A 19,223-nucleotide genomic window follows, 5' to 3' on the forward strand; every position below is an offset into this window, starting at 1 on the left:
TCCCCTTGCCTGATGAGTCATCTGAGGCCCAGGGAGGTTTGGCTTGCTCAAGAAATCATAATAAAAGGCTTACCAGGGGATTTCAATTAGATAGTGTTGTTCCACAGCCTGTGTTCTTAAATACTATACTAAGCTCATTTTGATGAGTGAGTACCATCCATCCTTCCACCCATCCATTTCTGAACTCATCTCTCTACCCAGCTTTCACCCATCCAGCCAGTCATCTGTCCATTTATCTGTCCTTCTATTCACACACCTGTCCTGTGTGTTTATCTGTCCACCATCCATTCATCCATCCATCCACCCACCCATCCATCCATCCATCCCATGATCCACCCATCTATACATGCATCCACTCAGCCATCCATTTTCACCCATGCACCCACCCACCTATCCATGTGTTGGCTGTTTGTCTAACATGGTGTTCTGCTTTGTCCTGGGGAAGGAGTTTCTCCGTATATTTTCTGAAGCTGGAGACCTCCATGCCAGCACAAATCCCTTCTCCTAAGAAATCTCTGGGCTTGCTCCTGATGCTCCTAGGCTGGTGCTCTTGGGAATGCTGCACTTCCAGGCAGTGCCAGGTTGCTTATTCCCTTTCCTCCCTCTGTAAACCTGCAGAGAGTTTCCCCCTCAAAGACCTCCGTAGTGCAAAGGTGCAGGCTCTTCCAGAAATACTCTTGATTTTCTGAAGTATCATCACAACTGAATCCTCAACCAGCTCCATTCTTTGATCCAGAGATCGGAAGCTGGGTTAGCTTGGCATGGTTTTACTTTTTTAAACTGTTATAGAGTTTGTCTGATACATCTAAAAATTATGTAATAAATCTAAAACAGATGTTCACAGAGCATTTTGTAAGGAAAGGAGTTTTAATAGAAATAGGCCAATTTGATTGCAGATAAATCAATTAAGGAAACCATTTAAATTGTCTCTAAAGAAACAGTGTTTGAAGAGGCAGCAAGGCCTAGCTATTTGCATATTTATTAAGTGCAAAGCAATGAAAATCGTTTAATTATTTCGCAGAGCCTCTGTTGTACATAAACCATTGGGAGACAATCTTACTTTTCAAAGTTATTTTTACTTTTTATTAATGAAAATTTTAAGCCTAAAAATTCAAACACATCAACAGTCATGTAGCGAACCCTCATGTACTTGGTACCCATCTGGAAATATGATCAACGATACTTGTACTGACGTCTTCCTCCTCCCTTTGTTTTTCTCTTCATGAGTTTCATGGACTTCCTCCTCACTTATTAATTTCATGGGGTCCAAACGCCATTATGTTGACATTGAAATATAATCAGCTTTTGGATATAGTTCTTTAATTTTTTCATTGAAATTTAGCTTTTTTAAGGGTAGAGCATCGGGTATTTTCTGTCATTTTTTTTTTAATTTAAAGAATTTTATGTTTAGGGCCAAGTTGACAAGATAATAAAGGAACCCTCACATGTCCTTCTCCTTGGTAGACGGGTTATTAGCATCAGGACTGGCATTTTCCTAAGTGTGTTCTTCCAAGATATTACTTGAAGACGGGAGATTTTCATACCTTGGAAGGTATGTGGATGGTGGCACAGAATTGTAGAGCCAGATGGATTCAGGTTTAGACCTCACCTCCACTGCCACAGAGCCCTGCCTGGTAGGCAGGTTACGTCACACTCAGTCACTTCATCTACCAAAGAGGAATAATAGCAGTTACACCCATGGGGTTACACAAGGCATAGAATAGTCTCCCAACAAGTGTTACCTATCACGTGACGTACCTGTTGGGGAGGGGGTGTTGGGTTTTGTTGATTCAAGTCATTTTTGGTCAGTATGGAAGATTTTTGTAGTAGAGTTGGTATGGCCTGTGATTGAGAAAATAAGTCTGGGGTAAGAGTGGTTCAAATCCCAGCTCTGCCCTTACCAGCTTGGGACTTAGTTGAGTGACTTAATCTCCCTGAAGCCTCGTTTCCTTAAGTGTAGAGCGGGGATTACAAACACCTACTGACCGCACTGGGTTGTCCTCCGGGGAAAATGACATGGACCATCCATGCCCAGCATTTAGTCACATCAATGAGTCTGACTCATCATTCATATTATTGTAAATAAGGATACATTTGCGTAGTGCCCACCATGTAAATGCTCAATAAATGTTACTCACTATGTAAGGGTGAAAAAGTCACACCAAACTGGTCCCCAAATGTCTGATTTTACTTCCGTGCAATGAAAAGAATAAAGATCTTTCGTGAAAGCCCGTGCTGTGATTTCAAGCAAGAGTAAACCTTGGATGGACAGGCAGATGCCACCAGCCAGGCCTGGCTTCACACAGTTGTCATGGGAAACAGCCGAGTGCCTTTGGTTCCATTCCATGATATCCTAAAATAAACCAGCCTTCTTGAACACTCCTGGAAGTGTAAGCTTCCTGTGGTGAGCGGCTTGTGCCCTGGCCCGTGTGTCTCTGTCCTGAGGGCTTCAGGCTGACGTTGCTTGGAGCTGATGTCTCTCCTCTCCCCCTTTCCCCCCTTTCCTGACTCTCTTCATCTCGTGTCTCAGGTCGAAAGGATTGTAGACAAGAGGAAGAACAAGAAAGGAAAATGGGAGTATCTCATCCGATGGAAAGGCTACGGCAGCACGGAGGACACGTGGGAGCCAGAGCACCATCTGTTGCACTGTGAGGAGTTTATCGACGAATTCAACGGGCTGCATGTGTCCAAGGACAAAAGAATCAAGTCAGGGAAGCAGGCCGGCACCTCCAAGCTCCTGCGTGACGGCCGGGGCCCATCGGCCGAGAAACTCTCCCACAGACCTTCAGAATCCGGGAAAAGCAAAGGGACGTCCCATAAACGGAAGCGGATCAACCCTTCCCTGTCCAAGCCGAAGAAAGGGTATTCAGCCAAGCCCCCCGCGGGAGGTGACAGGGCCACCAAGACCGTGTCTTACAGGACTACCCCCAGCGGTTTGCAAATAATGCCGCTGAAAAAGGCTCAGAATGGGATGGAAAACGGAGACACGGGTTCCGAGAAGGACGAGAGGCACTTTGGAAACGGATCCCATCAGCCCGGCTTGGATCTGAATGACGTCGGAGGGCAAGACCTGGCGGAGTGTGGCGTGAACCACGCGGCACTGGCGGAGAACGGGCTCGGTAGGTGGCTTGTCTTTCTCCTGTGTTTGGTTCTGGCCGTGGTGGCCGGGGGCTTTGCATGCGGCCTAAGGGGAGTACGAGAGACCTCCCCGCTAAAGCCCAAGTCTAAGCTGGGCAGGCATTCTCCTTCCGGCTCCCTCCCCCCCTCACCTAGAGCGTGCGGACTTGGTCACAGGCCCTCGCTGGTTGCGGACGGCTGTGCACGTGCGGAGGTCAAGCCGCCGATGCTCCCGCCCAGGCCTGTAGTGGGCTGAGAATCCCTGACTCCTCGAACACACCCAAGCCCACGGTAACCACTGGAGAGCCCCTGTTCTGGGGCTGCTCGCAGTCCTCACTCATGTCCCCTGGGCGCCGGCCAGCGCCTCTGTACGGTAGCATGCACTTCCTAGAGGCTTTGCTTTCGGTCTGATTCAGCATCCCCCTCCAAAACCATGGAGCCCAGAAGGGCAGGGCCTGGCCATCTCTTTTCTCAGACCCAGTTTGAACGTGAACTTCTCCAGGCCCGGGCTTCAGCGGGAGCCTCCGGCCCCTCCTCTGTCGCCGGCATGGGTGACCTGGCCCCATGTCTAGAGTAGGTCTGAATGCTGCCCTGGCCCCGTCCTCTGCTAATTCTCTGGCCTTGCACCTCCTTGCTCCCCTCTGGAAGCAACGCAGCCGAGGCACAGAATCCCTCCCTCTCACCCAGTCCCCGCAGGCAGAGTTAGGGAAAGAGGAGGCAAAAGGTAATTGAAACCCCCAAACCTGTCATTTCCTCAACGGTGAAGTCACTCGTTGACTGGGCCTTAGTGGCCTGGGTCTGCCAGACAGGCCACCTGCACCTGTTTCACGCATGCTATTTCTCGGGTCTTGGTGGTGGTGGCATTCAGAGCCCTAAGCCCTGGGATGAGCGCGGACAACCAGTTCCCGACAGAGCAGGGGCATCGATGCCCGACGTCGAAGCAGAGTGTGTGTGCTAGTAGGGGTGTGGGGCGCAGGTGGGATGGGCTGGCAGTGCTCCCAGGAGGGGGCGATGCAGGAGATGCCCGGGAGCACGGTGGTGATATCCGAGTTCGGAGTGCTCAGGGCAGAGAGAGCCCCACGGCCTTGAGGGAACCTTGCGGGGGAAGCTGAGCGATGCCTTTCTCTGGAGGGAGGGATTTCACCCAAACAGGATTTATTTAGCAGTGTCTGCCCCAGATTGACTCATGTTTCCGTCTGGGGATCCCTGATGCTGACATGACTCTGCCTGCTAACATATGTAAAAGCTGTTTGTTTTAAAAATTCATCTCTCGGGGAGGAGTGGGCTTGTGTAAATGAGGCCTGGCATAAACAGCCGTGTCTGACGTTCCACGACAGCTGCCTGCGGGAGAGGGATTCCCCGGCTCGGGAGGGTGGCTTGTGGGGGGGGACGTCGGAGGCTCCTTGGTGTGGGTGCAGGGGCCCCCCTGCGGGCACGGTCCCCTGCCCTGCTTCACATGTGGCCACCTCGGGATGGGGGAGGAACAGCACGGGGGAGGAGGCTCGCTGACGGCAGCCGCCAGACTGCAGGGGGACGCGGGACCTTCCTCTCCTTCCACACAGCTTTCCCAAGTTGCCCTCCATCTTTGGGCCTGGTCGGTGCCCCCTGGTTCATGATCTGCCAGTGGTGCCCCGTGAGCAGGGGAGAGGCCAGGGAGGAGTCTGCCGGGATCCGACGTGGCCGTCTTCAATCCCGGCCTGACTCCAGAAGCTTCTCTAGACCTTTCTTGTCTCTGGTCTCTTACTGGCCTCATTTTTTTCTCCCCTGACATTGAACCTCCTCCACTTGGGCCCTTGCCTGGGAGGAAAGGAGGAAGCAACCTGCCTCTGTTTTGTTCTGTTTGGGGTGTTCTCCAAGGGCTCTTTGGCTTAATCACCTTCCCTAGTATTGGTGTCCTTGAGATTCCCCGGCAAGGTTAAGGCTGCGATTCTCAGATGTTACGTGTGTAAGATCACCCAGCGCCTTGTAGAAAATGAAGGTCTCGTGGAGTCTGACTTACTAAGTCTGGGGTGGAGCCCACAAGGTGGGTTTTTTTTTAACAAGCATCCCATGTGACTCTAAAGCATTTTTGAAACGTGCTCTGTGGCAAGATGGGGGTGGCAATGGAAGTTCACATCAGGTGTCAATTTAAGTCAATTCAGTGGGGTTGTTTTTGGTTTTTGTTTTGTTTTTTCAGCACTTGCTAAGGCCAAGCCACCACCCTAGGTGTTTGGAGTAGAGCAGTGAAAAGATAGGGACTTCTCCCTCCAGAACTCACAGTTTAGGAATACCTGGGTGGCTCAGTTGGTTATGTGTTTGACTCTTTATACTGGTTCAGGTCATGATCTTATGGTTCATGAGTTCAAGCTCCACATCGGACTCTGTGCTGACAGACGGAGCCTGCTTGGGAGTCTCTCTCTCTCCCTCTCTGCCCCCTGCCCTGTTCTCCCTCTCACTCTCAAACTAAATAACTAAACTTAAAAGGTATCTGTAACTTAGAGTTTACTCTCCAGTTAAGGTGAGAGAACACGGCTCCATGTCAGTGTTGAGAAGGGCCTGAGACTGGCTCATGGGAAGAGGCGACGTGTACGTTCCGTACATGGTTTACCTTTGCCGTGCCCACATTCGCATCTTCTGTGGTCCCTGGGCTGATAGATAAATTCTCCAAACACTGTCAGCCTTTAACGTTCTAGTTAGAACTAGCTTATTGTGTAGGTTCTGGGGAAATTGGGGAAAGGAAAAGACTGGGAATCCTTGCCAAAGAGAGAAAGCGGTTTGGGTTTTTAGATAAGACTGAGGGGTTTTGTGGTTCCAGAACTTGCCAGCAAGGGGCCAGAGGTGCAGTCAAACAAAGCATGACTCTACTCAGGTTTTCTTTTCTTTTAAAAAATTTTTTATGTTTTTATTTATTATTGAGACAGAGAGAAACAGAGCATGAGTTGGGGCGGGGAAGAGAGAGAAGGAGAGACAGAATCCGAAGACAGGCTCCAGGCTTTGAGCTGTCGGCACAGAGCCTGATGCAGGGCTTGAACCCACAAACCGTGAGATCATGATCTGAGCCAAAGTCGGATGCTTAGCCGACTGAGCCCCCTAGGTGCCCCTGGGTTCAGGTTTTCAACCAGAGAAAAGTCTCCATGAAGCCAGTGTCCATGCCCGTGTGGAAACCTGAGCATCCGCTCTCCCCCCACCTCCCCCAAAGGATCCAGTCCCTAGTGGCTCAAGGTGAGCCTGTGGGGTCTGCAGCCCGGAGCAGGCTTATCTTTGCCTGGCAGAAGGTGATGGGGAGATCCTGGCTTCGCTTTCCCGGCATTTGTTTTGGGGGCGGGCTTACTTTTTTTATGATTTCAACTTCTCGTTGGTGAATTAAGGTTCTGCATACAGAAAAGCAACTTATGTAACACGTTACTCATTTACTGCTGACTTCCTTGATTTGTGCTGTGGGAACAAATGCTAAATCGGGGCTCTGGCGGTGGGGGTGGGGGTGTTTTGGTTTCAGACTGCATTTTCCCCAAGAGCGTTTGGGAAGTGTGTATGCGGCGGCTCCGTCCTGCTCTTGCTTCTCTCTCCTCTGTGACAAATGGCTCTGTGGTCTGGACCCGTCTGCCTCCATAACCCTTGGGGAGCTTGTTAAAAAATGGGCTCCACCCCAAATCCAGTGACTCCAGCTCTCAGGGGCAGGTGTGGGTTATGCATTCTCACTGCTGAATCCTAAGCATACACTAGTTCCAGAGGAGGCATTTGGTTGTCGGCAACGGACGGTTCCTGGATCCGTTTCTTGGGAGAGCCCGAGACACCGGGTATTTTAAGGTTAAATGGGAATGTGAATGGGTCCTTCCGAGGTTTAAAACCTGACACCACTTCTTGCTGCTGATGTACTTTTGTGCTGGACATCTCTCTCTCCCCCTCCTTCTCACTTTTTCTCTCCCCTAAAACACACAGGTTTCATCTATATGGAGAAGCTGTTGCGTTAGCTAGCTTGTGCCATGGTCTGGTCCAGGAGAACGGGTTAGCACTCTCTTGTCGGAACAGATCAAAGCATCAGTGCCTTAGATGACGGGCTCTGTCCTGTGGCAGCTCCCCTAACTAGGAGCCGGCCTTCCACTCGGAGCCCTAGCCTGGCCCACAGACGCCCAGCGTTTTCCCAGTGTCCGCGAGGCCAATAGCACGTCCGCTGTTGATGCTGATCCTGTGGTCCCGTGGTCACGTTTCTTTGAATTTTGAGGATCCTTTTCCTCGAATCCTGATGACGGTCGTCTGTCGCTGGGGCACTGCCTCTCAGACATGGCTTCATCAAGTGTTTTCAGAGTTGTCCTGACGTTGAATGCGCCATCCCAGATAAACAGGCAACTGCCATTTTGTCTCCATTGAGCTTTCAAAACGATGTCAGCTTTCATTCCTGTGTTGTTTGTGTATCTTTTTGCTACTCCTCTTCCAACATGATTATCTTCTTCCTCTTTACTGATTGCAGGGGAATAGCCATCCTTTAAAAGCCCCTCAGAACCCAACAGGAGGTTGGGTAACGCCCTGTGGGTTTTAAGAATGTAGGGCTCTCACTCACGGAGCCGGCATCAGAATCTCCTGAAGGGTGTGTTAAAACACCAGAGTGTGGGGGCACCTGGGGGGCTCAGTCAGTTGAGTGTCCAACTTTGACTCAGGTCAGGACCTCGCTGCTCGCCCGTTCGAGACCCACGTCGGGCTCTGTGCTGACAGCTGGAGCCTGCTTCCGATTCTGTGTCTCCCTCTCTCGCCCCACCTCCTGGGCCCCACACATGCTCTGTCTCTCAAAAATAAATAAACATTAAAAAAATTTTAAAAAGACCCACAAGATTGCTATGCTAACCCCCAGAGTGATATAGTAGATGTGAAGTCCAGCCCGAGAGTCTGCATTTCTAGAAAGTTCCCAGATGCTGCTGCTGGTCCAGGGCCTCATCTGCAGGACCATGGCTCTGACTAGTAGGCGCCAAGAGGGTGGAGATGCGAATAACAGATGGTGGTGCTGGAAAGAGAGGGAGCGCGTCTGCTCGGGACCCAGAGTTGGTATTCACAAGAACCGTTGTTGAAAGTTTGTGGAGTGAAAAGTTGTTCAGCTGAACGTCTTAAGAGGATGAGGACCATGCAAAAAAGTAGCTACCTTTTATGTAGGAAATGGATGATTAAGTCTTTGGTGTTGTCAAAGCCACTTCGTTTAATGTAGTATAGAGGTGGAATTTAAGGAAAGGTATTAAGCAGGCTGTGTTGTAGCTTATGAACAAGTAATACATTGTATCATTTCTCTTGAATGTATCATAGATAAGCTGCTATATAACAATCGCCACTTCAGATAGCTGTGAAATTAGGTGATTAACTAGTTGTTACTTAACCTTCTAATTTCTATATAAGTCTAATTACATGAAACAGAAGTTGGTGTTTTGATTTTTTACTTTGCTTTTCTGTTTGGAGTGTCATTGTAACTACTATATTGTAAATGATGGAAAATAATTGCATATGTTAAAGAAATATGAAACTTTATAAAGTAAAAAAAAAATAATAAAATTTCAAAAAAAAATGAGTATGAGGACTCCCCTATGAGGAGGCTGTGGGGATTACGAAATACTTTCTGTGATCCTCGTAGGGTCCCGTGAGGTCACTCTTGTTGTTCTACCCATTTTACAGAGGAGGACACTGTGGGTACGTGTGCCCAGGTTTGGGACCAGGAGAGGAAGCCAGGCAGTTTGACTCCAGGGCTGGGCTCTACATCACTGCCCTGCTGGCTGGGCGGCGGGACAAGGCAGTCCGGAACCCTGATCCCTGACAAGCTCATGCCCTGATTTGGGGGGCGTGGGGGCCACATCAGGGACTCGCCCTTGTTGCTTCTCACAGGAAGGCTATGATTTCTTGGGGTGCCTGGGTGGCTCAGTCAGTTGAGCATCCACTTGGTTTTGGCTCTGGTCATGATCCCAGGGTCATGGACTCAAGCCCCACGTCAGGGTCGGCATGGAACCCGCTGAAGGTTCTCTGTTTCCTGCTTCCCCTCTCCCCTCTCCCTGGTTTGTGTGCTCTCTCTCTCTTTCAAGTAAAAGTGAAAAAAAAAAATGCTTTTTTTATTTTTAGCTTCTTGAGATCACTTTCTCTACAATTCAGTTAACGAGGGGCTTACCTGTGCCCACCGTGTGTGGGTGCTCGCCTCACCTTCCCGAGAATTTGAAGCTCACGAAGCCGATTAAGGGATCAGAAGGTCCCAGATGACCAGCTGCAAAGCTGAGTGTGCTGAGAAGTCAAGGAAGTCAAGGGCTGGACAGTGTGCTGGCAGGCACTTGTGGGGGGAAGGGAGAGAATCTTTCAGGTGGCCCTGAGGATCCCACGTGTGATTTGGGGGCCAGGCCAGGGTGCAGCTGACGCAGTGGCCCGGGAGCAGGGAGGGGCAGGGAGCTCCCGAGACGTCAGGCCCTCCCGGGAGGAGGGAGTTTTAGGCGCAGGGGTGAGGTCAACTTGGCAGACAGGTGATGCTCCCCGGCAGGGGCTGGGAGCAGAGCTGCGGCAAGAGAAGATGAGAAAGTGGATTTTAAAGAGTCACTGTGCACTTTGAAGACCCTGGGAGCCCCTCCGAGGTCTAGGATTCTGGTGTGATAGTGCTTTGGGGGTGGGCGTGGCTCTGGAAGTGTTTTAGCACAGGAGACGTGGTGTGGCCTGTGGACAAAGTTATTTTCCATCAGGTGTTTTGCATAGCGGATTCATGCTTGGCTCTCCTGTTTGAAACATTTAATCATCTGACCATGAGCATAAGATGTACAGTCCATCCTGAGTGAAGTAAGCCAGACAGAGAAGGACAGAAACCATATGTTTGCACTCATAGGTCTAGCAGGAAAACAAGAGAGACCTAATGGAGAACCAGGGGGAGTGGAGGAGGGACAGAGAGTTGGGGAGAGAGAGGGATGCAGAACTTGAGAGACTATTGAATGCTGAGAATGAACTGAGGGTTGGGGGGGAGGGGGGAGGACAGGTGGTGGTGATGGTGGAGGGCACTTGAGGGGAAGAGCACTGGGTGTTGTATGGAAAACAATTTGACAATAAAATATTATGGAAAAAATAAAACAGATGTACAGTCCATCCCTCCCCGCAGTTCTAAGTAATTTTGGAACCTCAACTTTCCTCAACTTCATGGCCTGCCAGGAGGCGTCATTATTACATGCCAGATGATGGCGAACTTTGCTAAGTATGAGTTTTAAAAACTGATCTGTCAGTTTGGGCTTTGCTCTTGAATTCAGGGACAGTTAGGGGCTGGGACAGTGACCAGCCATACATTGAGTTCAGGTGCAGATGGGGCTCTTGGACCTCTCAGTGGGTGTAATGATTTGGGGCAGGGTCTTTTCCAGTGCAGCCCCCACCCCCTACCTCTGAAGACCCTGACCATTGAGCACCCTTCTTCTGTTGCAAGACGCTGCTGTCCCCAACTGCCGAGTCAGATCTCCCTCCCCCCACCGAGGTGCGATGTGCTGGACACGTAAACCTTGCTCCTCCCCTCCCCGCCCTTCCCCGCTCAGCGTGCTCTCAGAATGGTCCCCGACGCTTTAGAGATCTTTGGTGAGTCAACCACAGACCAGGAAATGGCTCTCATGCACCAGAACTATCACTTTCTCTTCTGAGAACTGCGGCTGGAAGACCCTAACCCTGCAGTCGATAAGACGTCTTTGCGCAGCCATGGAGCTGAGCCCAGGGCCTGGCAGGCAGCAGCTGCCGGGCCCTGGTGGGCATTGCCCTTGAGGTGGTCCCAGCCCTCCCTTCTCTCTGTGGATCTGCTGGCGGGGACGGGAGCCGCAGGGAGAATGGGCAGGAAGGGCCATGCCTGGGCTTGCATCTTCCTGTGATGCCAGCAGCACACCCCTCTCCTGCTCTCCGGCCTTCGGTGCTCAGTCTCTCCTTACATCTGGGGACAGAAGCTTCTACAGGCCCTCCATTGTATGTGTAGCACCTGTTCATTTACCCACCCATTCGCTGATTCAGCAATGACTGAGCCACTTCTGTGTGCTGGGCACTCTGGCTCCAGAGATTTAAGAATGACCATTTCACAGTTCGTGAGTTCGGGCCCCACGTCGGGCTCTGTGCTGACAGGTCAGAGCCTGGAGCCTGCTTCGGATTCTGTTTCTCTCTCTCACTGTATATATAGAAACATAAAAAATAAACTTAAAACAATTTTTTAATTAAAAAAAAAAGAACGACCAACATGGTCCTTGTCCTGAAGAATCTGAAGGTGAGGAGGCAGTGAGCCCTTGGAGAAAAGGCATGTTAGGATTCACGAGGCGTACAAGACATTTGTCCTGCAGCGTGGCTCCCTGCACTGGCCCATGTGGTGGCTCCTGGTCACATGCGTTTAGATTTCAGTGAATTGAAATCAAACAAAAATTTTAAAATTTCAATAGCCATCCATGACTATCGATTACTGTACTGGGCGGTGCAGATATAGACCATTTCCATCACTGCAGACGGTTCTGTTAGACAACACTGAAGGCAGGAGCCCTATCTGTGTTTGCCCATCAGTGCGTCTCAGGTGCCAGGCATGGAATAGGCACCTGCTAATTATATGCTGAATGGAGGGTGGAAGGTAGAGTAAAGAAAGGCTATAAAAAAAGGACTTACCAACAGTCACAAAAAGGGCGGGGGACTTTGCTCTGGAAGAATCACCATGCAGGTGACAGCAGAGCCGCATTGAGGGGGTGAGACCTTCAGCAGGTAGGCATTCCTGTACCGAGAAGGGCTTCAGTCTCTCTACTTCTTCCTTCTGTGTGCAGATGGCTCAGACCACAAGTGGTGTTACTACTTTCTGTGCAAGGGAGGGAAAACTCATAACGCTCACACTGCTCTTTCCCTGGGCGTCTCTGAGAGGTGACATCTCGCTCGGCTGCTGTGAGGCAGAAGGCCTAGATGTGATATGAGTCATCTAGGTGTGAGATCAACCTGATTTCAAAAAACAAATGTTTTCATGCACAGGACTAATACACAGGTGTGGGAGTGTGACCAACACGTTGAGCAATGAATACGGAATGGGTCCCGACGTCAGAAGTGTTAATTTTGAGGCTGGCACATAGTATGATGGGCTTGCTACATTTGTTTGTCACTCATTCATTTCCCTGATGAATGCTTTGTATTCATTTGGTGGTCGCTGTCTACCAGGCACTGTGCTCAGTCTTCCAGACATGCAGGTGAGCAACTCTTGGGCTCGTCCCCAAAGAGTTCAGTGGGGGCATCAGGCAGGTGTACAGACGACGATGATAGCACAGCAAAATGAGCCTGGCTAGGGAGCATCATCACAAGACACCAGTCTAGGTGTAGTGTCCAAAATTTCCTTCCTGTATTGTTTAGCAAAGACTGAGCTCTTTGGAAGAAAAGCAGAGCCAACAGCAGTGGGAGGGCCCAAGACTAGTGTTAGATCTGAGTCTTGGTGCTTGAATTGAGCACCAAATTTGAAATCAAGATGGGGAAGGTTAAACCCTATCCTGGAACTTTCTGATGGCATGATGACCTTGGCTTTTGGTTTTCTCATCTGTAAAATGGGGGTAAAATTATGCCTTACAGGGTTGTTGTTAGAATTGGATGAGGGAAGCTACGTGAATCGCATAGTAAGCACCTGAGAAAATAGAGGTGTTGCTTATGGTGAGCCATTGAGAGAAAGGATTGAGAATGAGGTTGTCCTGACCCTGAAGTCTCCATTTTGGATTGTTCTGGGCAGGTGTAGACTCTCCTAGCCCCGCCCCACTGTCCGTGATAGTCAGAGTTGTCTGAGTATCTGAGAAAGACCACACAAGTGTAGAAGCAGCATGGACAGTGCGTCCCTCAGATGGGGGTAGCATCCTCTATGGTCTGTCTACATTGTCCCTTCCTTCCTCCCTGTCCACAGGAAGCTTGGTGCTCTTCTGTGCCTGAGGCTTGACATGGTCTTGATGAGGAAATTGGGCAAAGACCCTGAGTCCTGCCTGGCCTGGCTGTGTTTCCTGAAACGGATACTTATGGTAGAACTCTCCTGTGGTCTGTCTCTCATCTGTCCAGTCCTCTGTGCCCTTCTCCAGCCCTTTACCTCTGCCTTTCCCGCATCCGAGAGCACTGCCCGTGTTTTCCCATTTCTCTTTCTGTATCTTACAAACTGCCGTGCATCTCCTGACACACCTTGCCTTCATGCACATTGACAAGCGCGTGCCATTTCTTGATACTTCTGGAGTCGTTTCTCCATTTCTTGGTTGATTGGCCAGGTTTCCTTCTCCCTATAGCTGAACTAAGATGACCTTTTCTTTCTTGAAGGCTCCTTCCTTAGGGAATTCTTCACACACCCAGATTCTTTCATCTTTTATTTAATCTGATTATCTCTATTTTTAAATATAGTAAGCTAATCTTCTCTCAGATTAATGTGACTATTAATATATTTTGATTTTTTCTTTTATTTAATTTTTTTTCTCTTCTCCTTCTCCCATCCCAATCCCCTGATCTTTTTAAGCTCTTTTTTTTTTTTTTTGGTGCCATGCTTTTTATTCAAATGAAAGGGGAAAAACTACACTGTACCAGGAAATAACAAATATGACAGTATTTTACAGCACAGCATCTTAAAAAACCCTGTAAGCCATGCTCTAGAGTGGACAGGTAAGCACACCATACACTGCACATTGCCCAGCAGTGTTCATGAAACCATAATTAAAAAGCTGAATTTGGCGTTAAACAGCCAAATAAAACCTGTAACAGTCATTCTAAAACAAAATGGAAAAGTCAAGAGGAATGAAAAGCTTTCCAAAGCTGTGTCAAATGGCAGAATCTGACAAGCTAGCCTGGAAACCATGACAAGTGTTTGGCAAAATTTAACTGAACAATCATCATAATACTTTGACCTTTTTAAGCTTTTTAATTGAATTGTCCATTTTATAGGTTCCCTCTCCCTGGACTGACTTGGAAGCCAGCCACAGATTGTATTTGCATTCTTAAATTTTAGTGTACATGCTCAACTATAAAGTTTTTCAAACAAATACGATGTCCTCCTACTGAATACACCAAGGAGGACACTCCTTGGCTTTAAATTCTCATTGGACTTATTGTTTTTGTTTTGTGTCCCCAAGGTTGTTAAACACCAAAGATTATGTTTATTATTTTTATAGCCAGTCATCATATTTATTGAAAAATTTTAAGACCAACTTTGTTTCTTGTGTCCAATGTCTTCCTCTGAATTAACTGTTTTATATGGTGATTTTCTCTTTATAGTTCTTTCAGACTCTGGTATATAAAAGGCTGTTAGCATTGGGATATCTGAAAATGTCCATTTACTCAGGCTTTTAAATGTTGTTTTAGCTGGGTATAGAATTCTTTGTTGACATTATATTCTTGGTATTCTGATGCTAGAAGTTCCTTTTTCTTTCCAGGCTAGTGCTATCACTGTTGCTCTCAGTTTGTCAACCTTTTTTTGATAATGTGGGTTTTTTCCCTCTAGGTTGCAATTTAAGACATTACCCATGACATTCTGCAGTTTCACTATTATTTGTCTCTTTATCTTGCTTAATAACCAGAGTGCTCTTTCAAACTAAGAACTTGAATTTTTTTAAAGTTCTAGAAAACACTCAGCTATTGCCTCTTCAAATATTCTTTTTTTTAATCTTAAATGTTTATTTATTTACTTAGAGAAAGAGCATGCAAGCATAAGTAGGAAGAGGGGCAGAGAGAGAGGGAGAGATAGAATCTGACACAGGCTCCATGCTCAATGCAGAGCCCAACGTGGATCTTGATCCCACAAGCATGAGATCGTGACCTGAGCTGAAATCAAGAGTGGACAGTTAACCAACTGAGCCACTCCAGTGCCCCTCAAATATTCTTTTCTTACAGTTACCTCATGTATGGAATTTTAGTTTGATTCTTATTTGCAGGATATTTGCTTTTAAAAGTGTGTTTAACTTCGTTTTAAAGTAATTTAAAGCTTACAGGGCGCCTGAGTGGCTCAGTAGGTTGAGCGTCAGACTCAGGGCTCAGTCTTGGGCTCAGGTCATGGTCCCAGAGTCATGGGATCAAGCCCCTCATTGAGCTCTGTGCTGGGCACGGAGTCTGCTTAAGATTCTCTCTCCCTCTCTCTCTATTCCTCCCCATAACTTGCTTGCTCTGTCTCTGTCTCTAAAATAAATAAATAAAAAAGTAATAAAGTAATGAAGTAATTTAAAGTTTACAGAAAGCATCATGAAGAAGCTCTTTTCAGTTCATCAGGATGTTAAATATTTCACCGTGTTTGCCCTCTCCTGCTCCATATGTTTATGTATATGTACACGTATGTATATTGTATGTTTAGGTATTGACTCACATACATATATACTCATAATGTATGAGTATATATGTAATTATACCAATTATGTATAGATTATTCATTTTCTGAACTATTTGAATATAGATTACATACATCATGCCTCTTTCCCTTTTAATATTCAGTATGAGTATTTTCTAAGAAAAAGGATGTTCTCTTAAGTCAACACAGCACAGTTATGAATTTCAGAAATTTAACATCAATACAATACTTTAATATATGATCCATATTCCAATTTTTCCTATTATCCCCAAATTTCTTCCATTGTAATTCCACTGAATTCTTTTTCACCTTCCCCCATTTTGTATTCTTTTGACCCTTCTTCCATCGAGAGAACCCTATCTGTCCACAACATCATGCATTTACTTGTTTGCTCAACCCTAGACCTAGACTGCCTGTAAAATAGTTCTGGAACTGCTCTGCCCTAACCACTATGCACAACAACCCACTAAGGAGGGTTCAAGGTTTGTTTGAGGGGATGTAAGTCATAATATTGCATTCAAAAGTCATTCATATTGGTTCTCTATCCTCCCCCTGTGTACTTATGTTATTCATTTGAATTCCTTTCTTTTGATTTGAGGTCAGTTTCTTTTTATTCATCCTTGTGAATTTTATTTTCTTGACATGTTTTAGCATACTTCTGGGACTTAAAAAGACGCAGAGAAGAGTCTGCCCTCTCTCACCCCTTCTCCTCTGTTCTCTCTGCCAACTGCCTGTGCCCACCTGAACTTGGGTAACCAGTTTCATTGTCTCCTGGTTTATTCCTCCTGTATTTCTTTTTGAAAAAAAAAATCAGATTTGTCTGTTTCCCCTTTCTTCTTCTTTTTTAAGTTTGTTTATTTTAAGAGAGCATGAGCGTGGGAGGTGCAGAAAGAGAGAATAGGAGAGAGCGAATCCCAAGCTGGCTCCACACTGTCAGCGCCGAGCCCAATGGGGGGCTCGAACTTATGAACCATGAAATCATGGTCTAAGCCAAAGTCCAGTGTTGGACACTCAAATGCCTGAGCCACCCCAGGCACCCTTTCCCTTTTTTCTTACATTAAAGGTAATTTTGCACCTTGCCTTTCTCCACTTGAAGATATATTTTGGAAGCTATGCCTTATTAGTTCATGGAGAAAAAGCTCATTTTTAAAATTTACAGCTGCATAGTATTTCATTGTGTGGATGCACCCTAGTTATTTCCCCACCCTAGGCTTGGATATTGTTTAGATAGATTTCAACATTTTGCAATTGGAAGTAGTGCTGTAAGGAGTCACCTTAGGAGTCCCATATGTTTGTGTTGTTAGAGGTAAATGTTTTGCCACATTTCTAGAATTGGATTGGTGAATAAACAGCATAAACATTTTTGTCACATGTTGCCAAATTTCCTTCCATCACTGTTTGCCATTTTGCCTGCTACCCACAATCAAGAGAGTGCCCGACTCCCCACATCCTTTCTGGCAGAGCAGAGTGTCAGGACTTTGAACTTTTGCCAAGCAGGTGGCTGAGAAATGGTATCTCTAAATAGTTTTAATTTTTACTCCATTATGACACTCTGTACATTAATAATGCAAAATTTGTGTTTTAAAGAAAAGAGTCTTTAAACTCAAGGTCTTACATTTAAAGGCCATTTTCAAGTAATATTTGTGGGTGCCTGCCCATATCTTCTGTCCACTCTTTACTAAAGGAGGAATTCAAGGCCTTCTGTCTCCACTCTAAAACTTCTTACATGGGGACACCTGGGTGACTCGGTTCATTAAGCCACCTGCTCTTGATTTTAGCTCAGGTCATGATCACCGTTCATGAGTTCAAGCCCCGCATCGGGCTCTGCGCTACAGTGTGTGAAGTCTGCTTGGGGTTCTCTGTCTCCCTCTTTCTCTCTCTCTCTCTGCCCTCTGCATGCTCTCACTCAAAAAAAAAAAAAACTTAAAAAAATAGGGGTGCTTGTGTGACTTAGTCAGTTAAGTGTCCAACTCTGGATTTCAGTTGAGGTCATGAGCTCATGGTTTATGGGTTCGAGCTCCAGGTCAGGCTCTGTGCTAAGACCATGGAGCCTCCTTGGGATTCTTTTTGTCTCTCTCTGCCCCTCCCCCAGTCTGTCTGTCTCTCTCTCTCTCTCTCTCACTGTCTCAAAAATAAATAAACTTCAATTATTTTAATTAAAAAAATAACTTCTTACAGTTTGGGGTTCTTAGCCTTCGATCTGTGATATATGAATATTTTTCTCCCATTAGCTGTTTACTTTTTTAGTTGTTCTTTACCTTACCCCCACCCTTGTATTTTTTTTCTGTCTGCTTTTGTCTGAGAATTTCTTGTTTATTGCCAATGAATGTGTTTTTTCTCGTATCTGTCACATTGAATATTTGAAGCGTTCCTGTTTTAAAGTCCTTCTCACATCATTCCTCAATACTCGTTTTATCTTCTCTGGAGCAATTTATGTCACAAGTGTTGATTTTGGTGGCAAGGTTTCTACGCATTAGATGTCTTCAGGTTTTGGGATTCTGATGTACGGGCTCATTCCAAGAGGGAGTTTTCATCTTATTTTTCGTTGCTCTCTCTCTGCCCTGTACCCCCTGTTTGTGTCTGCCTCTGCCTGGCCTGGAACCCCGCACAGAGCCGTGGCCATGGCCGTGGCCAGCAGGTGCTTTTCTTACTGGGTGGGGGGCAGGGGTCTCCTGCCATCCCCTGGAGTCCGGCCATGGGCCTGGGTCCCCTCTCCTGTGGGTCCGGGTGTCTGGCACGCTCAAGTGTGTTTCCTGCCCAGCTCTCCCGGCCCCCCAGCCCCACATTGTGCTTTGTGTCGACATTCTGCCTGTCACAGAGATGGTTATCTTGTGTGTGAGCCCAGCATTTACCTGCCACTTCCGCATGTTTGCAGCAGGGGGGCTGTGTCAGGGCGTGATTTTATGGAAACTTCGTAACGTCAAATACTCCTTTGTGTTTAGTCTGAAGGAAGGAATGTGGGAAGGTTGGAAGGCAGAAGGACGGAAACTGTCCTGTGTCCCAGGAATGTAGCCACATCACTTACTTTCCTTGGTGCCAGTCCTGTGAGGCAGGAACATTTTTTCCTGATCCACGTGAGGAAAACAGGGCCCTGAGTGGGTGAGTGGGCCACCCAGGCTTGCAGCGCATGAGAGGGAGTCGGGGAGGGGGTCTCATTGCTGGCCTGTTATTGGGCTTCACCCTGATTTACGGCTGCACAGTCCCCCTCTGCGCCTGGAATGCCACCCCCTGGGTCTGTGCCTCATCCTGGGTCTGTGCCTCAGCCTTTGGGGCGGGGAGGGCACGGCAGTCAGGGCTCACCAGTGAATTCCCCTTTTGTTGAATGACCGGGGTCCTTCAGCTGCATCCGTGGAGCGCCTAGGGTGAGCCAGGCCCTTGCTAACCCTACATTAGTTCTTCAGCTGAACTCAAAACAACCCCTGGGCACCTGGGTGGCTCAGCTGGTTAAGCATTTGGTTTTTGATCTAGGCTCAGGTCATGATCTCACGGTTCATGGATGGAGCCCCGAGTCAGGCTCTGCACTGACAGCACAGAGGCTGCTTGAGATCCCTCTCTCTCCCTGTCTCTCTGCCCCTTCTCGGCTCACACATGTGTGTCCACCTCCACCAAATCATAAATGAACTTAAAAAAAAACATCCCTGAAGAGCAGGTACTGTGAACCTCATGTTATCATCAAGGAGACTCTTGTTCAGGAGCTCATGTGGCTTCCTAGCTTCTCTGGGTTCTAGCTTCTCCCTGGTCCTGACTTCTCCCTGGTCCTGGCCTCTCCCTGTCCTGGCCTCTCCCCGTCCTGGCCTCTCCCGGTCCTGGCCTCTCCCGGTCCTGGCCTCTCCCGGTCCTGGCCTCTCCC

The 19,223-nt window shown here is 47.7% G+C and overlaps 1 protein-coding gene across 1 annotated transcript in view; it reads left to right on the forward strand.

Moving 5' to 3' along the window:
* Positions 1-19,223, forward strand: part of CDYL2 (chromodomain Y like 2) — an 89,317-nt gene that overhangs the window by 36,445 nt on the left and 33,649 nt on the right. Inside the window, exon 3 of the mRNA XM_029924214.1 lies at positions 2,531-3,119. Within this exon, the coding sequence (XP_029780074.1) occupies positions 2,531-3,119 (589 nt within the window). The remainder of the gene's footprint in view (positions 1-2,530; positions 3,120-19,223) is intronic.

This window comes from Suricata suricatta, chromosome 16 (assembly GCF_006229205.1).
Source record: "Suricata suricatta isolate VVHF042 chromosome 16, meerkat_22Aug2017_6uvM2_HiC, whole genome shotgun sequence".
Lineage (NCBI taxonomy): Eukaryota > Metazoa > Chordata > Mammalia > Carnivora > Herpestidae > Suricata > Suricata suricatta.